Below are 24,224 nucleotides of genomic sequence, written 5' to 3'. Positions count from 1 at the left end.
GCCACGTGTGAGCAAGAAGCCATGCAGACCTTCAGTGGTGGGGTGCGACGTGTTGTGTTGTTTGACGGCGATAAAGAGGCGAGGGGCCTCTTGCTCCCGCCTGACCAGGCCCATTGTTGAAGAGAGCGGATTAGATTGTGGAACGGGAACCACAGGGTCCTGCTCTATGTCTCAGCCATGAGGAGACTAGAACTGGAGCAAAGGGATGGGCGGAATTGTGTAGTGCACTAAGACTGTGTCTGTGTGTGCTTGGCGGCTGTGGGTGGCTATAGTGCAGGTGGGTGTGCGGCAAGCATGGATATGTGATATCTGCGGCATCTGGTGTGTGTGTGCGTGTGTGCGTGTGTGTGTGTGTGTGTATTACTATACTTGTGAGGGCCAAATGTCCCCACAAGTACAGTAGAATTTGAGAACTACACATTGTGAGGACCATTTTCCTGGTCCTCGCAGGAGAAAGGATGGTTTTATGGTTCAAATATATTGGGGGAGTTAGACTTGCAATTAGGAAAGGATTCAGTTTGGGGTTAGGATTAGGCATTTAGAGGCTAGGTTTAGGGTTAGAGTTATGCCTGATTTATACTTAGTTGCACACCAGAAAATAGCAAGCTCACAAGTGAGCTTATAGATGTCATTTTTTGAAAATTCTTCGGCTATTTTGGACATTTTTCAACGCTGTCCTAAAATGTTGATGTCCTCACAAGTATAGTAATGCAAGCATGTGTGTGTGCGTGTGTGTGAGTGAGACAAAGAGAGAGGAGAGAGTGTGTTCATGCTTGAAGGACTTAGCCTTGTTCATCTGAAGCCAGATCCCATGGGTTGACCTCGCTGTATCCAAGGCGACTCTGAGCTCAGATTTATTGATGCATGGCGGGCCTGGCAGGATAGAAGGGGGTTTGTGGGAAAAGCCACTGGTTTCTGTCGCTATAGCAGATAAGCCTCAGCCATGACTTGGCCAATGTCGTACCAGCGTTGCTACTGCGGCCTACTGCACACATAACACACAGACGCATGCACACCAACGTGCACATTGGTGGCATGCAAGCTACAGTATGAGCTACTGTATACCCTTGCATGTGTGGAGGGATGGACAGATGGATAAGTACATCTTAATTTACAAGTTAAAGCTGTGACAATGACAAAAGTTGACATGTGTGCTCACTTACAACATGCCTACACTTATCCTGTTTGAATTTAGTGTATTATCATATTTATTATTATTAGTCGCCTTGGATACAGTGAGGTCAACCCATGGGATCTGGCTTCAGAACAAGGCTAAGTCCTTCAAGCATGAACACGCTCTCCTCTCTTATTTTTGTTGATCTGCCTTGTATGTAATAAAGGCCCTGACACACCAAGCCGATGCTGGCCAAAAAGCCACCATTGAGGGTCTGTGGACGAAAATCGCTCATAGTTTTTGCGATGTGTCCCAAGCCATTGATGGTAGTCGGCCATTAGTGGTGGCTCTTCACCAGACAGAGCATGTAGAATTGGCAGTGGAGGTCGTCAGTGAGGGACAGCTCTCTTCTGTTGAGAAATAAATAATCAAAGAATCAAGATGTTATCTCTGCTTTGGAGCTTGGCTCTGCTAGATATGCCGTGATAGTGATGCAGACTACTGATACAGTTTGGAGAGTTATTTCCTCTCACGCAAGCGCAGACCTTCAGCTGTAGTCTTTGCAGTGTGTTCCAGTGCAACCTTTACCAGAGATGTGAGGCAACGTCAGTTCTTGCAAATCAGCGTGGTGTATCAGGGCCTTTACATGTTTCTCTTGTTTTTAATGGCTAGTTAGTTAGTTAATGGTAGTCTATTACTAGGTTATTATTGTTGAGCTAACCTGCTTGTATGTAGGGTTTTTATATATTTTTAGCATGGCATTTGGCGTTGGAAATTTACACATTTACCTTGATTAATGTGTATTGTCCCTGATCAAAGAAAAAAAAACGTATCTGCTCAATTTGTGCTGATTTGAGTTGCCTGTGTGCATTTTGTGATTAACCTCCACTGTGTCGGTACGATCGATACGGCTCTAACCTGAAGTTCAAATGCTCTGGGGGACTCCTGTTGGCACCGGCTGTCATCATGTAGATGCTGTACCAGGTCCAGAGGAATGCAATGTGTGCTTGCATGCATGCATGCACACACACACCCATGGTCACATGTACTATATGCAAGTTTGTTTTTAGAAATAGTTTCTACATATGTACTTTTGTGGGCTTGTTTTCATAGACCTGGTTGCTTGTTTCTCTCACAAGATCTGGCAACACTGATAGTGAGGCGTCTGCATGGGGTAACATCAAACATTCTACTCTCCAGGTTTCTTGGGTTATGTGGATATCTTCTCCCATGGTAGGTCATGTTTGCAGTTATAGTATGGTGTCACCTTCTGTGAACATCCTAGTTCAGAGCTGGGAGGTTCACAGAAGGTGACACCTACTCTGAACTGACCTGGGACGTTCACAGAAGGTGACACCGTGTCACCTTCTGTGAACCTCCCAGTTCAGAGTATTTGGATGCAAGAACACCAGCCCCCCTCAGGAATGGTATTAAGTTGGATAAGCACCTCGTGCTGTCTAACTCCAGGATTTTATAATAGGATTTTACAATAACAGCTCTAGCACAAGGCTATGGGCATTTCAATGGGAGAACATATTTTGCCGGGAACGCCTCTGTATCATTTTAGTTGTTGCTATATATGTTACAGTATGATTGGAGAACCAGTACGATTGAAGAATGCGCGCTCGTTTTTACCACCCACCCAGCACTAGAGGGAGCCACAAGCCAGGCTTGTGCACAAACATATATGGCCACACACACACACACACACACACACACAGTCACACACACACAAACACACACGCGCACACACACGCGCACGCGCTCATGCTTTTTTTGGTTTATTGAAAGCAGGACTGTTTAGATACTTTTATTGTGTTCTGGCTTTTGTTTTACTTTCTCCCTGACACACACACACACACACACACACACACACACACACACACACACACACACACACACACACACACACACAGTGATCCATGAAAAGAACTATTCTGTCCCTATCGGTTTACAAATCAAACGGCGCTGAGTCGACTAGTGGAGCGTCGGCCGGTCACCGCGGGCACTCGTGCCTGGAGGCGCGAGGGCGCGCTTCCTCGGCCTCAAGCTCCACTAAGTCGGCGCGCCGTGCGTGTGAACGCGTGTTCAGCGTTCCCCTCATAGATATTATGGTTCCCCTAGCGTAGCTTCCTGGTTGCTATGTGGGGGGGAACAACAAAAGACAGGTCTCCGTCGGCGCATCAAAGCCCCGCCTCTCCGCGCTCTCCTTCTCCTCCTCCTCGGAGGAGGAGAAGGAGAGAAGGAGAGGACGGGACGGTTTAAAACGCGAGGAGGAGGAGGAGGAGGAGGCTCCTCTTCCTCGCGAGCCTCGCGTAATAACCCCCCGCCTCGCAGCGCCGTCCTCCTCCTCCTCCTCGCGAGCCTCGCTAATAAACCCTGTCTCGAAAAGCCCCGCCTCGCCCCGAAGGAGCCCCGTGCCTAAAAACGAGCGCTCTGTCTTCAATCGTACTGGTTCTCCAAACGTACTGTGACATATATACTAACATTATTATTATTATTATTATTTTCATAAAGATTTTTCAGAAAAACGTTTCTTTTTTTTGCCTGGCAAGCATGGGTTTTGTTGGTGCTGGAAGAGAGAACAAACGTGTTCTTTGCAAGGAAACCTGTTAGATTATAAACCTGCTTATATAGTAGGTGGTGAATTAATTACCCTGCAGTAGAAATTTTTATTTAATTGGAAAAGTAACTAGACCAAGTAGACCTAGACCTAAAACTTTGAGCTAATTACATTAGCCTTAAATTACGGCAAATTGGCACATTCTAAAGTCTACTACAGTATCAAAGAAATATTTCAACTGAATAGAGTTCAAGATACATATTTTCAGCATTTTCCACTGACAGCCTGTCGTACAACAACGCACGTGGAAAAATGGTTGAGGGACAAAGTCAGACAGATGGATAAGAAGGGGAACCACAAAGATAAAGATAAAAACATGAGAGTCGGGAGAGGGAAGAGGGTCAATAGCCTGGTCAGTTCTTGCCGGTCATCAGCAGACAAGACGTGTTCTAAAAACGCTACTACCACTCAGGCTCTAAGAAATTACAGAAGAAAGACCGTCTCCCTCTGTCTTGCTCTCTCTCTATCTGTGCATGGCATGGCCTGTAAATAATGAGCTTATTTAGTTCCAAACTGAACTCTGATGGCTGTTAGTTGATTGGCTCGTTAACAGTGTGTATACTGTAAGTCCACTCTAACAGTAGCTGTCTATGTTTTTGGAAACATAATCTGGTTGGGGGGGCCATGTCTAATGCCAAACAACTTTTCAACCGACCATGCTGTGTACCTCTCATTGTTGACCTCATGCAGGATGCCAGTGGTAATATTGAGCAGTGTGTGTGTGAGGCTGTCACTGCTTGAACTTGACTTCAAGTTTTTGAAGGCAAACATGATGATTAATGACGAAGCACTTTGAAGAACTGCAACACCCACGCCCCTCTGATGCCCTCATTGAGCTGACATGGTATTTTAATTAACAACTGAACTTACTTGCAGTGGTATCTCCCACTCTCTGGAACCGTCTCCCCTTAGTGAAACAAAAATGCAGCGTCAGTGGATTGTTTTAAGAAGTTGTTAAAAACGTGCTTGTTCCATAAGCACTTAGTTCTATGCTGTTTGCTTTGCCTGTAGTTCTTAATGTTTTTGTATTGTTTTTATATGGTTTAGTTTTTGACTTTTTATTCTTTATGTATTTCTATTCATGTAATGTTATTGTTGTCCTGTGCAGCACATTGTATCTCTTGTTTTGAAACTAAAGTGTGCATGCTTACAGTGCTTAGGGGTACTTGTTGTTTTGCTGCGGGTTTTGGCAGTGGTTTCACCGAGGGAAACAAGAAGATAACGTTTTGTTTGTGGACAGTCTATTGAAAATGTTGGAAGTGGCTTTTGTTGTTGCTCACGTTAGAGAATGCCATATTGAGGCTTAACCACTTAAACCCTCCAATCTTAGTAAAATTGACATGAGTTACAATTTACTTGGACCGCCTTTTCCCATCTACACCAAATCTCCTCGCCAAAAATAGCCGATCTACACAGTGTGTTGACTCGTTGTGAGCTTGTAGATCAGCTATTTTTTGCTGAATGTTCCCCCCCAGAATAGGGATGCTGTGCTTCCAGTGGTTAATGAAAATGTACATGTCTGGGTTAATGGCAATCGAGCAGTAAAATCCTCGGTGTTATTTTAACTCGGTGTACACATTTTTACAGGTCCCTTTGGGTACATCTTTACACTCGGAGTTAACGTAACACTGAGGACTTCACTGTGCACGTCTATCCATATCCCCAGCATTGCACACTGTGTAATGTATGCCAGTGTTGTAGTTCTCTTAGAGTAACTTGACAGTTTTAGTCTTTAGTTTTAGTTTTAGGCTGTGTCAGTCAACTTCCTCTGGGAGTCTGTTTGTGACGAGCTGCTCTGGTTCTTCTGTCTGCTTCCGTGCCATCAGGCCTGCTGTTATGTCAATCCAGCTGCAGGCCAGGGTTTATAATAGCCTTTCCTCTCTCTCCTCTGTCCTGGGGAGATGAACCGAGCCCTGTGGATCCCAACCCTGTGCACACACACACATGCAGAGGACTTAATAGAACTCCTAATCTCATCTCCCTCAGACTAGGCCCAGGGGGGATCGTGTGTGTGTGTGTGTGTGTGTGTGTGTGTGTGTGTGTGTGTGTGTGTGTGTGTGTGTGTGTGTGTGTGTGTGTGTGTGTGTGTGTGTGTGTGTGTGTGTGCGTGTGTGCGTGCGTGCGTGCGTGCGTGCGTGCGTGCGCGCGTGTTTCTGTTCCTGAGGTTCTCTGGGCCACTTATTTTCTCATCCCCCCTTTCCAAACTCACCTCTTGGCCCAGAAAAGTTAGTTGCTATGGCGACCATAGCCCCCCCCCCCCCCCCCTCGGTTTCAGTGGGATGACTTTGTGTCCGAGCTGACCAGCATCTCTCTCAGTTTTGGGGTTTTCTCCTTTGTGTGCGTGTATTTTTCCCCTGGCAATCGTGCCATATTGCCTCTCAGAAAGGAATCTGAGAAAAAGAGAAACGCCTGCCTCTTGCCGAAGCGCCCAACAAACCTGACTGCTCTGAGTAGAATCTTGAACTTGTGAGCCTTTGTTGCCACTGTTCCTGCTGAGTCTGCCTGCCTGTGATGTACAATACAGACGCACAGCGCTATACGTAACTGCAATCTGAAACCTTTTGATTTAATCCTCTAATCCTTCTTACGCGTATAGCTCTGCATGTCATCCTCCAGGAGAGCCATGCTGCCGCTGTTCTTCCCGTCTCCTCACCTCATTTCTCCTCTTTCCCTCTGTTCTGCCTACAACTTCATCGAAGATCTCACTTTGTCGGCGCTGCAAATATGTTAACCCATTAAGACCTGAGGCCGATTCTACAAATGCCTTCTAAATCAGTAGCTCTCACACTTTCAAGATTTTTCCAAAATGTCAGCAGCACGGCACAAAGTGACGCGCTGTGAGCTCGTATGTCTGCTATTTTTGAATAGCCAATGCTAAAATCTAAAATGACATAGATGCTTTCCCGGTTTTAATGGGTTAAAGTGAAGACATCACAGTTTTCAACATTACAGTATCTTTACGTATTTGTCCCACTCGACGCCATTAAAACCGAGCTGTCTGTGTGTCTTCTCTGAAAGGTTTTTCCAGTGATGTCACCAGGGTACAATAAGTCCAAGTGAAAACTACAACCCTTGCTCCCTGGTTTTTAGCTGCTACACTCTGAGGCAGCATGGGGATTTGAACCAATTAGGGTTCTACTGTACTAAATGTCTGACTTTCATCATGGTCCAACTGATTGTTGAGCAGCACAACGATGAGCCAAATATAGGACATTTCTGTTCATGAGTTGACAAGGAAGCCAAAAGATCCTTTTGGAACAGTATGGTGGGCTTGACGAGGAAGAAAAATACATTGGGTGGTGTGTTCTCCATTTGGTGGAAGGTGTTTTATTAACTGTGATTCAATTTACAGACATTCCTAAGCATGTCTGTAAAGGGTTTATTTCAGGCAGCAGTGCAGGTCTTCCCTTAACTCTAGCCGATGTTTGCATTCATCCCTTTATTCTATGAATGTCTCTGTCTCTCTCTCACTCACACACACACACGCACACGCACACGCACACGCACACGCACACGCACACGCACACACACACACACCCCTTCTCTCTCTCAATCCCTCAAAAAGTCTCCCACCTTTATCTGTTCTGTCCTGCACCCTCCATCCATCCATCCATCCATCCGTCCATCCGTCCATCCATCCATTCCACTCCATGTTTTCTGGTTTGCCGGAGTGATCCGTTAAGACTGCCCCACTTCCCCCTTTGGCCCGTTCATGGTATGCTGTGACAGAGTGTTATGGCGGCCCTGATAGTGGCAAGCAATGGAGCGGACAAGTTATTACAGGACAGGCAAATAGAGGACCGATGAAGCATGAAACCCGCTCTGGTCTGCCCTGCCCCTCAGTGCCACTCTGAGACACATACACACACACACACACACAAAGATATTATCTACACTCTCGACCGCTTTACTTTAGACACACATCCACACAGATGAAACAGAACTGAAAAAGAGCTCTGCACACATAAACACACATTATCATTCGCATACAAGAGGAAACGAATAAGAGTACCCCCTCCCCCCACACACACACACACACACACACACACATCTCTGTCTGTCTATACCTTCCTCCAATTACCTCCCTCTGTCTGAGCGTTCTAACAAGAACAGACACCGTACATGACAGGGCACAGCAACAAGAACAGGGTGACAGCATGGGCCATGCATATTAATAAAAGGATGTTGACTGGATAAGGAACAGTCCTGTCAGAGAGCAGTTAATATACTCATGGGTGCCATTGAAGCATTAATGCACCGTGTCAGGCAAACGCCTAGTGGATAACCTTTCAGGAACGAGCGTTTCTGGCTTGTCATCGAGGAGACAGGGTTGGCTATATGCTCGCACATGTGTGCATTGTGTGTTCATGTGCGTTAACCCCCGTGCAGATTGTGGTCAAACGCTAAGTCAGGACATTCTGTCAAGTGTTGCCAGACCTCTGCCGGATAAAACGCACCTCTTTCTCATGTCATTTCCCAAACCGGGGCGTCTGTATCAACAGCCCTGTATCAGTGCAGGCTGGGTGGACATGCTTTATCTGCACCTCACTGCACTCAGGCAAACACCATGCCTCTGGCTCATGGCATGAAGTGTGTGTGTGTGTGTGTGTGTGTGTGTGTGTGTGTGTGTGTGTGTGTGTGTGTGTGTGTGTGTGTGTGTGTGTGTGTGTGTGTGTGTGTGTGTGTGTGTGTGTGTGTGTGTGTGTGTGTGTGTGTGTGTGGTGGAACCATAGTAAATTCTATTTTTAAGAGTTTGTTTTGCAACCTTTACTCTATGTTGCAGTGCTAGCCGTGCAGATTGAGCGTGGTAGACTTGACTGAATCTGCCAACCCCCAAATCGTTTGTAGTCGTCCCCCCACCCCATCTTTTATAGATTTCTCCACCATGTGGCACGGGTTTGGTTCGCTCACTCTGGATCAAGATGAAAGAACAGCTCTGAATTTTATCGTATTACTGTTCTTTTTTTTCTTCTTTTTTTTCTTCTTTTTCAGCGTACACACTTGGGCATGCACATTTTTGGACGTGTTCGAATTTTGTTTTCTGTTCAACTTTAAGGTGCATGACAGCCTTCAAGTTCATGCACACAATGAGAGTGAGCCTGGCTTTACTTGCACCCTGGTGTTTGTTGATTGCATGTGTGTGTGTGTCTGTTTGTGCATGTGTTTGAAGCCTGTCAACCAGATGGCGCGGCCCCCTGTTAGGGTCTCCTATGCAAGCCCCCTCCTCTCTGGAGGAGTGCCCACCTCCTTCGGGGTGGGGGGGTGGGGGGGGATGGCTTCATGTCAGGGAAATTTTGTGGTTACTGGAAAGTGTGTTTGACTGGAAAGTGTGCTGTGCTTGAATCAAGCCAAATAAATGTGAGCTTTCTGCCCCCTAGTGGCCTCTTCTCTGCTCTTCTTTTCTTTGTACACTGTCTGCACAAATTGGAAGATTTGGATATGGATTGTTTCTACTATACCTCAGTATTGTCATAGTTCACCACATACAATGAACTGCTATTTGCACTAATGTCCATATATACTTGCTGGTTGCTAACTTATTCATCCTCATGTTGCATCTAACTGTATGTATGTGTATGTGTATATGCATAATACACTACAGTATATTGTTCTATATTCTATATATTTTTGGCTGCAACATTCTTTTTCAGAAAGGGAGAAGAAGAAAAAGGAGGTGCGGGGCAGGGAATGAATGAAGAATCAAGATATCTATTAGATATATGCACATGCGGATACAGCAGATGCAGCATGTACATGAGGTTAAACATAATGTGCAACTTAAGAGTTGTAACACATCGGTACTGTAGGTCCACATAGCAAATGAGATTAGACATAAGGTACAAAACATATATTTTTTATTATAAAATAACAACGCATTGGCAGGTCCACATAGAATGGTAGTCGACATAGGGCAGATACTTCACAGGTAAAAATCCAAGGTGTTTCAATATTATTCAATTCATCTAAAAAAGTTTGGAAAAAAATTATCAATCTTATTTGAAAAAAATCTGTAGTTGCAGCCCTAGTTGAGCCGTACGCTGGCGAGGTCCATAGCCGACTCTATGCCGTGTATCGTTACTCTGTTGTTGTGGCTGTAACCACAGCGACAGAGCTGTCTGATGAAGCAGCAGCACCCACACCTGTAATTATTGTCCAGACACTGTACAGTAGCTCTGGAATGATGGGAGGCTGTGATGAGGCCGTCCCTATCTGCTAAATGCCAGCCACAGGCAGGCTGCACATTGCAGCAGACCCTGGAAGGCAGGAGCTGAGGCATGATTACTTTTTAACTCTGTCTCTCGCTTAAAAAAAAAGAAAAAAGAAAAAAAGATTACTTTTTGAAATCGAAATGAGTCGCCACAGCGAAGGGGAAAGTATGGCACATTTGCGAAACCGCTATCTTCTCCCTCTGGAATGAGCCATGGGGGAGAATTTCTCAATTCCCTTTGTTCAGAGGCGTTTTAAGTGTGGCAATTAATGTAATATGTGGAGTTTTTCCTCAATGTGCGGCTTTTTCCTCATTTCCTTCAATACGGTCAGTGCAAATTCTGTCATGACTTAATAATTTGCATGTTCAGTGGCAGGTGGCCAATCAGGATAGAGGAATGTTCTCCATTAAAAAAAACAATAGTTCCCCCGTATCCCAGCAACCATGCGGGCATGTCTGCTGTTGATGTCTCCTGCCTTGATTAAAGGCAGACAAAGGGAGGCGTTCAGTGCTGCTTGTAACCGGTGCATGCTCAATAGCCTATTATGTTGTAACATTGCCCCTCAGCTTGCTTCAATAACTGCATACACCGTGGGTGTGCGTGTGTGTGTGTGTGTGTGTGTGTGTGTGTGTGTGTGTGTGTGTGTGTGTGTGTGTGTGTGTGTGTCGCGTGCGTGCGTGCGCATCTGAGTGCGCATACTGTACACCAGTGTTCTTTTTCATTCTCCTATTCTCTCAATGCATTGATATTTTCATTTCATTTGGTATCAGCTCGTAAGGAGTTTTGCTGAGAAAGCTGTCTATATCCACTTTAGTTTCGTGGACTGTGCTATAATGCGGATGCAGTGTTTCTTTTTTAGAGGGCGTTTGTTACAGAGGATTCCACAGCGCTTGCATAATGTGCTGTGACAGCTCCGTTGCTCAGCCTTTTTCCATCTCATCTTTCTCACCACCTACTGCCGTGGCTTGCTGTCTTTCCCATAGTAAAAGGTTCCGACTTTGAGAAGCTGTGTATAAATAAAATACACACACACACACACACACACATACACGTGCGTGCTGCAGACACACACAAATAGTGGCTCTGAGAAACAGTTGGGTAACGCACTGCCTTTACTCACAGACAGTTAGTAGCCTGTATCTGTCTGACTGATGGCGTGAAATCTAATTTGATCATAACCGTAATCACAGACACCATCAGACTTCAAAGGTTCTCCTGGGAGACTGTGTTGCTCACTGAAAACAACATTTTCAATCAGAGGGATATGCCGCAAGTTAACGTGTCACATTTTTTGCGACAAAGTAAGGCTTTGTGACTAAATTGAGGTAATTATACTTTAGGGTTCAAATAAGTGAGCCAGGCCTCGGTTGCCCCTGCATTCACTGTGTGCTTTTCCTTTGTGTACCCTGTCTTAGCACTTCCAATTTCACCTGAAAGTGAATGTCAGGGAAGATAAAGAAAACGTCAAAGCCATTCACCAGATTTAACTAGAGATGTGGAGGAAAACAACAGAGAGGCTGTGTGTGTGTGTGTGTGTGTGTGTGTGTGTGTGTGTGTGTGTGTGTGTGTGTGTGTGTGTGTGTGTGTGTGTGTGTGTGTGTGTGTGTGTGTGTGTGTGTGTGTGTGTGTGTGTGTGTGTGTGTGTGTGTGTGTGTGTGTGTGTGTGTGTGTGTGTGTGTGTGTGAGAGAGAGAGAGAGAGAGTGACAGCGCATGCTCTCAGCAGGGGGTCTGGGTGACTTGCTGGAGATGTGAGGCTTGCCAGAGCAGGTGTAATGACTGAGTTCAGACTTCTTAAGTGGCCCTGTTCCTCTGTCACTTCGGAAGATGTGTGTGTACGCGTGCACATTTGTGTGTGTGTGTGTGTGTGTGTGTGTGTGTGGAGTTGACATGCTTATCTCACATGCTGTGTGAGACAAATAGAATTCCAAATGTCACATGTGCGAGTCGGAGCTGCCGCTGTTTGTTTATCTCTCGTCCTCTACCCAACCTTTTCATTTGTCTTCATATCTCTCTCTCTCTCTCTCTCTCTCGCCCACTCGCTCTCTCTCTATCACTCTGTCTTGCTGCTCTCTCCTCTGGTCTCCATCTCTTTCCATCCACCATCGCTCTCTGTGTGACATCTTATGGGGGTGGGGGTCACCCCATAATTCTCTCCTTTGGAACACAGGTAATGAGATGGATGCAGGCAGGAGATAATAAAACGGCAAAACAAAAAAGAGCGAGGCACAAACTTTGGAGGGTGGAAGAGAGAGTGATAGAGGAAAAGAAATGATAGGAGGAGGGGAGATAGGGAGACTAGACAGTTTAATCAAGGCATTCTCTCTCTCCATTTTAGATGATGGTGATATAATTTATAGACGCGCCGCCACTCCCATCCATAAATGTCATAGATGCCATGGAGCGCTCTGCTCTTAGATTGATCACTGATATTATTGATAGTTATGGTGCCCATCACTCTCTCCGTCTCTGAAAGCAATGCTACTACCACTTCATTTATCCTATACTGTTGGACTATGGGAACCTATAGCACACATGCTCCCAGCACTGACTTGTGCTCCAGTTCCCTAAGATGAACTCTGTTCTAGGTTGGATGGCATTTTGCTTTTGTGCCCCACATACCTGGTGATTTGTAGATGGACTCCTTGCCGTCATCAAGGCAGTTAACCGCATGAACCCTAACGTCCCTATTCTGAGGGCGAACATTCAGCAAAATAACAGATCTACAAGCCTGTAGATCGTCTATTTTCGCTGAAGCAATTTGGTGTAGAGGGAAAAAAGGACCATGTATAGCCCTGGGTGACTCTAGTCAACTAAAATGAAGCAAGCTCACAAAGCACTTCGGGCTGACAACTGCAGTTGTGGCCCAGTTTGACGCTTTGTTATGCTGGAGCCATGTTAAAAGAAGAGTATCATCCCATTGGAAAAGTGCGTGCTAGGCAATGAGCCTTTCCGAACCCACAGGCTTCATTCTTCAGCGTATGTTTCAGCCTCAAAACAATGCAACATAGACAAGATAATGCGAAAAATGCTGAAAATCTAACATGGTCTGAAATTATTAATGACGGATGGAAATTGTGAACATAGCCTTAAGCTATCAAGTGCTGTCTGCTCACTTCCTGAACTGTCAATGCTGATCACTGTTCACTGCTGCAAACTCCCACTTCCACCTCAGCATCTTCCTGTATGTATACACGTAAATAAGATTGTACAAATGTAAACAAATTGGACCCATGAGATTCCTTTTGGTTAGATTTGTATGAGTTACAAATGGATAATGAACACTGAGGATGTTACTGTTTGAGTTCTGATCTTTTGTTTTGTTTTGTTGGAACTCTGTGGCGAAATGGAAAATGAGGGCCTCTCCCTCGACGCAATCCTGAGGTTTTAAATTAAAGGTTGAATGAGTGACAATGGAAACCAAACGAGATATAGACAAAAAATTCTGGATTTTTTTATAGTGTTTGAACAAAAAAAGCACAGTGAGGCACTTGTGGCTTTAGGTGTAGCTGATATGCCTTTTGTTTACTTTTGTTGCCTTTTGCTCACAACAAAGTCAAAGTCGCTTATAATAAGCAGACATGGCAACACTGGTCCCGTTTCAAGCTGGGTGTCCCATGTCCCGGCAAATATCTGTAAAACATTGAAATATCCCGGTTTTCAACATTCACTTCCATAATGTACTGGTTTATACAGCAATTAAGATAATACTTGTTTTGAGCTCTTATATAGACCTTTATCGTGTTCTGTTCTGCTGAAAGGTGCAGTCACTAGGTGTGCAAAGCACTAAAATAATTGCCCCCATCCTGAATAAAATGTCAGGCAAACAAATTATAATAATAATAATTCAAAGATTAAAAATAGCAAACATGCTATAGCAGATCACATAGAACATAGATTGGCTATTTTTGCCAACACTCCTGAATTTAGCAGAAGACTCACTGCATTTTTACCCTTTCTCCTGCTGTGCTTCTGAATTGTAATTTCTCCTGAAAATATCCCAATTTTTTTACAACTCGACCCAGACTCTATGGGTAAAAGTGAGAATACTAAGTTAATACTATGTGGATACTAAGTGAATGCTATGTGGATACTAAGTGAATACTAAGTAGGGTGACCATATTCTGAATTCCCAAAAAGACTACACTTCACACGCGCTGCGCGGTAATTTTTCGGGTTTGTTACTTTTTGGTTTTTTTTTTGTTACCTTAATTCGGTTAATTCGGTACAAATAATTACCCCATGAAGTGAAGATGTCAGAGTTTTTTCCAAAGAATGACAGGCAGCGCGATGTACGTGCTGTCCAGTGTGTGTGTGTGTGTGTGTGTGTGTGAGTGTGTGTGTGTGTGTGTGTGTGTCTCGTTGCCACATGTGCTGGAGCCTGTCAGCAGTGTTGCCAAGTCTTGTGAGAGAAATAAGGAAACATGAAAAACAAGCCAAATCTTGTTGCGGTAAATAAGCGGACATGGCAACACTTAAGATCTGGCGTCTGAGAGGTTGCTCAGCAGCTCATTGGCTCATTTACTCATGACACGACCAATGAGAGTTAGCGCTTTCATTGTTGCTAAGATACGTCCCCCCCTACTAATACACAGATACAGTACACGCTATTAAATTCTCAAAACCCCGGACATTTGAAGGATTTTATAAACCCCCCCCCCCGGGACAGGCCGGACAGCCCCGCAAAAGAGGACATGTCTGGGTAAAAGAGTACGAATGGTCACCCTAATACTAAACGGATACTAAGTGAATGCTATGTGAATACTAAATGAATACTAAGTGGATACTAAGTGAATGCTATGTGGATACTAAATGAATACTAAGTGGATACTAAGTGAATGCTATGTGGATACTAAGTGAATACTAAGTCAGGCCCCCCCACCAGAACATCTTATTATTCACTGTCTAATGTTAACAGGTATGGCTTTGTTTTGGGTGTTTGAAAATAATGGTCAACCTACTTCTGTTTATGTGTCTAACACTGGTTTAGCGTGGCCGATGTACATGTACGCCATGAGGCCCCGGCGGGTACAGTACATGTCACCTCTGTGCCGTTAAATTACTGAATGGAGGAGAGGAGAGGAGAGGAGAGGAGAGAGTTGGGGGAAGAGGAGGAGAGAATGAGATGGCTGAGTGGCAGGCGCGACAAAGAGCATGGCGTGGTGAGGGGGGGTTCCAGGCACTCAGATGTGATTAAAGTGGCCTGGCTGAGAGGCAGCACCTTGGCCCCTTGAACCTCCAGATGGGGGAAGGTTTATGAGCTCTGAGAACACAGGAGAGCCTTGCCAGAAGAGTGTCATTGCAGCGCCTCCAAGGAGGTTATTGATGTATGGACATGCATGTGTGTGTGTGTGTGTGTGTGTGTGTGTGTGTGTGTGTGTGTGTGTGTGTGTGTGTGTGTGTGTGTGTGTGTGTGTGTGTGTGTGTGTGTGTGTGTGTGTGTGTGTGTGTGTGTGTGTGTGTGTGTGTGTGTGTGTGTGTGTGTGTGTGTGTGTGTGTGTGTGTGTGACTCTGTTCATCCATACGAGTGCATATTTATTTATGTGCTAATTTGACTCTGAGAGAGTGTAAAAAATGGATCCTTTCAGGTGCTCTTAGAGGTAAATTAACACGATGAGGATTTTATGCCCTCTCCCACTACTATGCGCATTGCACGTACTGTTAAAGGGCACAGTAAATGGAGCTCTCTCTCTCACTCACACACACACACACACACACACACACACACACACACACACACACACACACACACACACACACACACACACACACACACACACACACACACACACACACACACACACAGCAACGAATGAGTGAGACCTCTCCTCTCTCCTTCACCAGTTTCAACCTCTCCTCCCTCCTCTCTTCCATCTCTTCAGCTCCTGTATGATTTAAAGCAGCCCTTCAGGGCTCTATCACTAATGTACCAAATAGCCTCCCATTGTGAATGTCCCGGCATTGTGAGTTCCCTTTGTGTACGTGTGTGCGTGTGTGCGTGCGTGTAATAGTGTGTACGTGTGTGTGTTGCTGTACTAAGACATAACAGCCAGGGCAGCAGCGCTGGGATCTCTTTATTTGTGTGCCTTTCTTTTTTTCTTCTTTTTTTTTTACTGAAGTAATTATGGAAATAATTCCTCTTTGTTTGGCTTTTCTCTACAGAGAGGCCAGTTCATAATTAATTGGCTGCGTTAGAGGACCCGGCCCATTTCAACTGACAGGGGTGGTGGTCAAGGGGAGGCTGGTGGGGTGGGGTGTTTTTTTTATTGCCTGGCGCCTCATTTGGGAGGCAGCCGGGTGCAGCTTCTGCATTAGATGAGGTTTAATTAAGGTGCAGGGCCTCTGGACTACAGATTTACACTTTAACAGGCCATGTGCAAGGGTGCTTGTTGTGATGATCTTTACATCAGTGGTTCCCAAACCTTATTAGCTCAATGCCCAAAAGAGAAATTAAGAAATATTTGTATTTTATTTATGAAATACTTGTTTGGGAAACAGTGCTTTAGATGGTATATGCACACACACACACACACACACGCACTTACACAGAGTATGCATACAAAGTGTCCGAATATTTTTTTACCAAATACCTCGATGTGATAATATTGTGGGGATGACTATTCGGGCTTTAAAAAAACATTTACACAATGAGATTTTTGCTAAATAAATCATAATCAATTCAGTAATGCTTATAATAACTAAAGACAAATTATAGATCATCCAGAACAGTCGGGTACGCTTGTATTAGACGGGGAATTTAATTGCAGTGGTTAAGGTCATGGAGCGAGAAGAAGCATAATCACGTTGTTTGTTGTTTTAGTGATGTTCTACAATCCCTCTGTGCCCTGAAGGCGAACATTGCCTGTACACTGTGTATGTATGTTGTGTTGTTGTGTTTTTAACATGGGATTGCTTTATGTTTAGGCGTTTTAATAGCCTCCTCGCCGCATAAAATCTATATCCTGCGGTTCACACATTTTATGGGTCATCATACTGTTGTATTGTCTCCTGTGGATGTAGCTTGTACATGTGGGTGGAATCACAACCCCCCGAGCCAAACACAGTATCCACCCGAGAGGCTCTAAGGCGCTATAAGCCTGGAATGCATCTGAGGAACCCTAAAAAGATCCACCTGCTCCGTGGTTTCGTGGTATTGAATCATCATGTGGGTGTTCGAGGGCTATTGATATAACCTCAATATACATGTATGCTGATGTGTCTCACTTTTTCTGCAAACCCTGTGGGTTGTATGCTTGCTTGTGTGTCTTTGTGTGTGTGCGCATTCATGCGCACGTGTGCATGTATCCACGTGCATGGCACATGCATGCGTGGTTGTTGATTAGGACAAAAATGTCATGTCCCTCAAGAGTGATTGTTTAGTATTTAGCTAGTATTTCCCTCCACACCAAATCTCTCTGCTGAAAATAGCCGATCTCATTGTGAGCTTGTAGATCTGCTACTTTTGCCACATGTTTGCTCCTAGAATAGGGGACACGAGGGTTCGTGTGGTTGAGTGCTAGTGCACTGCCCGTTCGGAACGCATTGTCGGAGGCCTGCCCGTTCGTCCAAACAACTTCACACTCAATACTGTACTCCTGTCCTGTGGGTCCTCAGGATCAGATGAACCGTTCTCGAGATATTCAAAGGACAGGTTGACATGCTTATTCCTTGACTTAAAAAATAAAGACTAACCAAAAATCTAAAGTAAACAGTATACAGTTATTCTGGGAGTGTTCTCTGGATTTTGGAGGAAGTAATGGGTTATAAGATCATTTGTGATCCCCGGATTTTATATCTTGGATAGACACCAGAGGACATAATAGGACATGAGGACATATACCTGTTCAAAATCTTGACACTGGCGGCTAAAAAAGCCATCACAAGAAGATGGCTAAAAACAGATCCTCCTAGAGAGGAACATTGGTTGGAAATTATTGAAGAAATTATGAAATGACCTATAATCTCGGGACTGAAGCAGAGTTACATGAAAGACGTTGGGAAAATTTGTATTTGTATAACTTAACTCTCTCAGTGCCAAGCCCCGAGTTATCCCGAGTTTTAGGGTTATACCCTTTTTTTCTTTTTTTAAAGTGTTCAGAACCCTAGATATCATTATCTGAAGATTTGCAGCTCTTTGTTTAACCTATAACTGAAAAAGGCTGTATCTCGCTTCCTAAGCATTTAAAAAAAAAAAGAAAAAAGAAAAAGGTTGGCACAGTTCGCAATATTTTTTTTATTTCATTGGCACTGAAAGAGTTAAGAGTAAATAGTAATATATAAAATAGTAATAGTATAAATATAGTATAGTATAAAATATAAGGGGGGGTAGAACCCCCCCCCTTATATTTTTTTATTTTATTGTATTGTATCTTTTTCTTTTTGTCTCGTCCATTTTGAATGTATGTTGTGTTTTTGTTGTTTGCGTTGTCTGAAAAAGAAAAACAAAGTAAAAAAAGAAAAGATAAAGACAATAAAATCAGATAGACAGATAAAGAATCCACACCACACCACCCTAATATACTAGCAGGGCATCCAGATGCATCCAAACATATCTGTTTTTACATCTACTCCCTGAACATCCACACTCCTGTGCTGTGTAGTCAAGTAGGATTCCTTCCTCTTGCCACCTCAGAGCAATAGCGCTGTCTGCTTCTAAGCTGCTCTATGAGTCTCCCAACACGCTGATTGAAATCAGTCGGAGAAAATTCTTAAGTGCTATTCCCTCTCCTCATCTGGAATAGTAAGGCGCAGCGCTCCATAGCATTACAGCGCTCCCATACCTCATTTCAGTCTGCGAGGTTGGCTGATCTGGTTGTCTTAACTGCCGACCACAGCTTTCACGCGGTGTACCGCTGTGTTTCGCAGGCTGACCCCCCCACCCCTCACAGAAAAACTAATCTCAATTCCTCCCAGGCGTTATTCTGTCTGCTCTCATCTGCAACGCCAGGCAACTCTGTTCTTTTATGCAAGACTGCCATAAGCTTGTTGCCTCCCCTGAAGAGTTACTCACTCTCAATACGTTTCTCTCTTTCTTTCTCACTCTCCTCCCTCCCAACTTCTGACTGAGTATATCACAGGATTCGTCCCAAAATGACTGTCTGTCTGCAGCTCGACGACAGTTGCCAGCTCACTTTATATGCTGCTGCTTTTGTTGTGCCCGTCTCAGAGAGCTCTCTCTGATCATTACAGACTCTGGAGCTGGCCCATCTCTATTAAGTCACTCAGAGTACATTTCAAACATGAACACGAAAACAGATCACCACTTCGTATTCAAGTCCATCCATCCCTGCTCGCTCGCCTCCCTGCTGTGTCCCTTCCCTTAGCCGTCCCTGACACTCTTCTCCCATCTGTTACAATCCTACCTCCTAATCGTAAAGGACCGCGCCGGTATATTGAGTCGGTTGACTCTGACTCAGTCGCGGTATACATTACTGCAGACCATTTTCCAAAGCATGCTGTGGCTTGTTTACAAAATGTTACTTACATGTACTTACATTGGAGTCCATTTCATACCAGTATGGTATGAAAATCTACTTGCAGTTACTTTTAAAGTTGTGCTATCATTTTAAAGCACTGGTTGATTTGAAAAGTGTAGCCAAATAGTCCCTGAAGAAAAGATTATATTGCAAACAAAATTCAAATGTCCATGACTTTCGCCAATACTGATCAATTACTCAGGTATACATACGTTACGTTCAGTAACATTTTTACCCCATCCTTAATACTGGGCAAAAATAAATATTAAATGGTCTGTGTTTATGGAGGCTGAAGCTGTGAACAGACAATGTGCTGATGATGGGATCGTCCTTTTACCACTTCAACCCTTATACCCTTTGTTGACTGGGGTCCCCCAGGGGTAAACAGTATACTTGACCTTCCCCGTCTTTCCCTCTACACCAAATCTCTTCAGCAAAAATTGCTGATCTACAAGCTAACATCACGTCGCCTTGCGATGCGTTGTGAGCTTGTAGATCTGCAATTTTCCCCAAATGTTTACCTATTTTTGCCAAATGTTTGCCTATTATAACATGCCAGGCTTCGTGTGGGTAAGCCTCTAACTCTGTCCCTCCTCCCTCAGAAGCTCCCGGTCAGGACTTTGTGACGCTGGACTACCGCCTGCGCTACTACCCCAGCATCACCTACGCCGTCATCGGCAGTGCCGTCATCTTCGTCCTGGTGGTGGCGCTGTTGGCGCTGGTGCTCCATCACCAGAGGAAGCGCAGCGTGCTGCTGCCCAGGGGTGTGAGAGGGGGCTCCCATCACCACCACCACCACCACCAGCCCCTGCTGCTGTCCCGCCTGGTGATCCTGGACAGGGGCCACGTCCATCCGGGTGATCCGGGCCTCTCCCCCGGCTCGCCCCCCACCGCGGCCCAGTACAGCGCTGCTCCCCCGGGGCTACAGCTGCTGTCCGGAGCACTGTATCCCTCTGGGCTTTCCATGGACTCACCGCCGTCATACTCGCAGGCCGTTCTGGATGTCAGGTTAGCTGGAGAGGAATGATGCTTGTAAAGGCCTTTGCACGTGTGTTTTGGGGAGAGGGGGGTCATTTGATAGACATCTGTAATATATCCAATTTTGTGTTCGTGTTCTTGAAGAAATCACAGCCTTTCTCTGGTAAATGGCACATATACGTACCCTTCCAAAATGGCGAGTGAACAGTTCCAGTGATGAGTTTTCACCAGGTCACATTCCTTATGATTAGGATTCTCTTTTGATTGTGCTGATATTGAGCACTGGTGATTCTTTCACCACGATTGCCAGCAATTTCCGACTTGGAATCCAGCTGTAGGGAAAATAGTGAGGAGACGTGCGTATTGGTTAGGTTGTTTATCATACAACACGGAGTGCTCAGAAACCAAAACAATGAGCCTGTCGAAAGTCATTTTGGCAAAATGTCATGCAAGTATGAGCTGATTGTTTCATGGAAAAACTAAAACAGGAAACAAACTTGGTTCAGCCGGTAAACAATTTCACAGTAGATGTGCAAGAGATCAATGAGAAGTGTGCGTGCAAAGGCCTTAACATCTGTGTGTTGATAGCTTCGGAATTGTAAAATGACTCACATAAATGTGTCCCCCAATATAATATGATATGATGAATGTAATTTGATTTATTTGTTAGCTGTTAGATGTTATAAAGTATTAATGAATATCTTGGGCATCCCTTGTCCAGTCTTTATGAAATTACAGAAAAATCCTTCTGAACGTGTTTTTATTTTAAGGCATCTGCTTTTATATTCCGTCCTTCTAGCCGACCTCCCTGGTTCGACCTTCCTCCCCCTCCTTACCTCCAAGATGGAGAGCTGCCATCCGATGGAGAGCTGCCCCGGTATGAGGCGGTGCCCACGGCACACAGCCCTGCACCCCCCACACCCAGAACTGTGGCCTCAGGCTTCCCCCAGAGAGAAGGGTCCCAGCAGCTGTAGTGGCTCTCTCTATGTAGTTTGTACATAAGAGCTGGAGTATGACGGTTGGACTGAAGGACCAGGCAGGGACTGAGAGACAGGACGGTACCCTATTCTTGCCACCTACACTATTGGCTGAACGAGGAGCGTGACTGAAATACACACTTCCCCCCCAGCCCTCACGCTCATAAACAGATATTGTATGTTGGTGACCTCTGCTGGAGATATAGCTGTACAACACCTGAATGTGCTCTCCTCACACAAATACATTGTACAGTAACAGCTCAACCGTGGCCAGCGCCTTGTATCCCCAAAGAAGAAACAGTGTTGAGCGTAAACTGTCACATGTATCCTATAAACGTCATCGACTGACAGTGTCGGAGTGCTCTAAGTGGTCATTATGCAGTGTATACATTGTGGTATAGCCAGCATTAAGTGTATGTTGTGAAAACGCTTCAATGCTGTCATTTTCTCCTTTGTGTAACATATTTCTGTAGCAGTCGGAGATGTGAATCATAGAGCACTTCTTAACCACTTAAACCCTCTATACTGTACTTGGTCCACTCATTTTGTCCCTCTACACCAAATCTCTTCGCTGAAAAGAGCAGATCTATAAGTGTGAGCTTGTAGATCTGCTTTTTACGGCGAATGGTCCCCCCAAGAAGGATGCTAGGGTTCAAGTGGTTAAAAATCCATTTCCTGTTTCCATTTCTCTTATCTAGAACAGTATTTATCATAAATCAGATCATAATAGATCTATATTGTTGCTTGATTCATCTCTTTGGAGGCTTAATTGTCTAAATAGTTTTTTACTAAATGCTAGACAAAATCAACTACATGTGACCTATTTTGGGGATTGCAGTAAAATAAAATGTTGGTGCCTTGCTTTCAATAATTAGTTAAGATGAAACTAAAGTTATGCTGACAAAATGCCCTCATTTCTATCTAACATCAGTCCTGTAGACTTTTAAATTGGATTACATATAACTCAGACATTCGTGGATTATACAGTGCAGTATCATTCAACTGTTAGAGATGATCTACTATATAGCTGGATCATTAGCTGATTACTACTCAATAAGGATTTGTAATTTCAGTACATGAAAACAGATTGTACAGATAAAACAGTTAGTTGTCAAAAACACATAACTTTGTTAGAACTGAACCATGTTCAGTAATGTGTTCATGCTGGGTTGTGCAGACAGATATGGTAAAGCATTTCTAATGGGACAGTTCTTCTCTCCATTGTTTTCAATACCTTGTGCCTTCGTTTTCATTGTCAGAAACTGGTACCTCATGACTAAAACCCAGACAGTATCTAATTATAAAGAGGACCATTGGTGTGAGATTTCATTATATGTTACTGAGCGTAAAGCTCTATATAAAAATCACATCATTTTTAATCATTCCCATGAGTAAATGAACCATTGGGGCAAGTCAGATGTGTCAGAGATAACATTTTCTGTTGCCGTTCTTTAGTTGTGTCTACAGATTTGATGAAGAAAATAATATTCCTTGTAACTTTGGAGGTCTCATGCTGAGCGAACCACGTCAGAGGAAAAGTGTTTCATATCAGATTGTTCAAGTTCACTTTACGTACATACACATTTCTGAACCTTAATTCAGTGTTACATTTATTTTGCGATGTAGTTTCTCCAGAGGTCATCGTACAGAAAAGGTGACCTTTGGTCTTCCGTGTGATGTTCAGGATAGACTTTAGTATATGTAGTATTATTCAATGACTGAAACCTATCTGAAGGATGTGTCTATATAAATGTACTGTTCTCTTGTCCTTATTATTTCATTCATTTTGAAGGTGCCCATTTACTATTGTACATAGGGAGTAAGGAAAGGAGAGAAAATGTATTTAAAAGCACCATCAGATTATGTATGTATGAGTTAAAACTGAGAAGAGATAGTGTAAGTGAAATGTAATGCTTTGGAAGCTGCCTGTTTTTGTACCTATGCCAGCAGTAATAATACTGACTCATCAAAAAAGATCTAAGCCAAAGATAATCATTTACTGATTAACCTTTTTCCAAGGATGAACTGTGTCCCTCCATAGCAATGACAATTACAATATGTTCCAAACAATTTGTGCCTATATGATCTTTTTTATATATATATAAAATATACAAAAATGTGTTGGAAAAAGAGGTGAATTCATGTTACTTTCTGTAGAACTGGATAATGATTCTCAGGACAAAAGTTGTACCACTTTGCCTGTTCCTTTTGTTTGTAAAGTTTTGACATGATGGCCTATCAGCAATTTGCTAACAACCCTGTTTATTATTCCTAAGTTCTAATAAGGACAGCTCTTTTGTGAGTATTTCAGGTTTTCACTTGTTTTCCATTATCTCTTTTCCCCCTCTGTATCCTGTACATTAAAGTAAAGTTCTGATTCAAATGAAATTTGTTTTTGTCTTTCTATCTAAAGTCTTACAAATATGAGAATTTTTCAGCAGCCAAATAATGACTTATTAAAATAAAATATGCATTGCCAGGCTTATTGGGATCAATATCATGGTCAGTATCATGACAACATCATGGTCTGCATGATGGTCAGTATCATGTCATAATCATGTGAGTATCATGTCAGTATCATGTCAGTATTATGTCAGTATCATGGTCGGTATCATTGATCATTGTAATTAATTAGGTCCTTATTATATGATAATATCACATTAACATAAAAGTATGTGTGTATTTATAATCCTCAACAAAAAGTTCGGAAACGTGACTTCAGTCAATTATATCTCCCCTTTACTAATACCAATTGGTATTGTGTTTTATAGCATTTTTATCGTTGATTAGTCACCTTTACAAGGAGGTACAACTTGTAAGGATCGGGCATTCGTGGAATGAGAAACACA

General features: G+C 43.8%; 1 protein-coding gene across 1 annotated transcript in view; it reads left to right on the top strand.

Annotated features, from left to right (window-relative positions):
- Positions 1-23,757, top strand: part of ldlrad3 (low density lipoprotein receptor class A domain containing 3) — a 101,132-nt gene extending 77,375 nt beyond the window's left edge. The window contains exons 5-6 of the mRNA XM_080438641.1: positions 20,023-20,428; positions 21,198-23,757. Of these exons, the coding sequence (XP_080294767.1) occupies positions 20,023-20,428; positions 21,198-21,372 (581 nt within the window). The 3' untranslated portion in view covers positions 21,373-23,757. The remainder of the gene's footprint in view (positions 1-20,022; positions 20,429-21,197) is intronic.
- The last annotated feature ends 467 nt before the right edge of the window (positions 23,758-24,224 follow it).

This window comes from Gymnoscopelus braueri (assembly GCF_963280865.1).
Source record: "Gymnoscopelus braueri genome assembly, chromosome: 9".
NCBI lineage: Eukaryota > Metazoa > Chordata > Actinopteri > Myctophiformes > Myctophidae > Gymnoscopelus > Gymnoscopelus braueri.
This window is presented reverse-complemented; position numbering and strand designations above follow the sequence as displayed.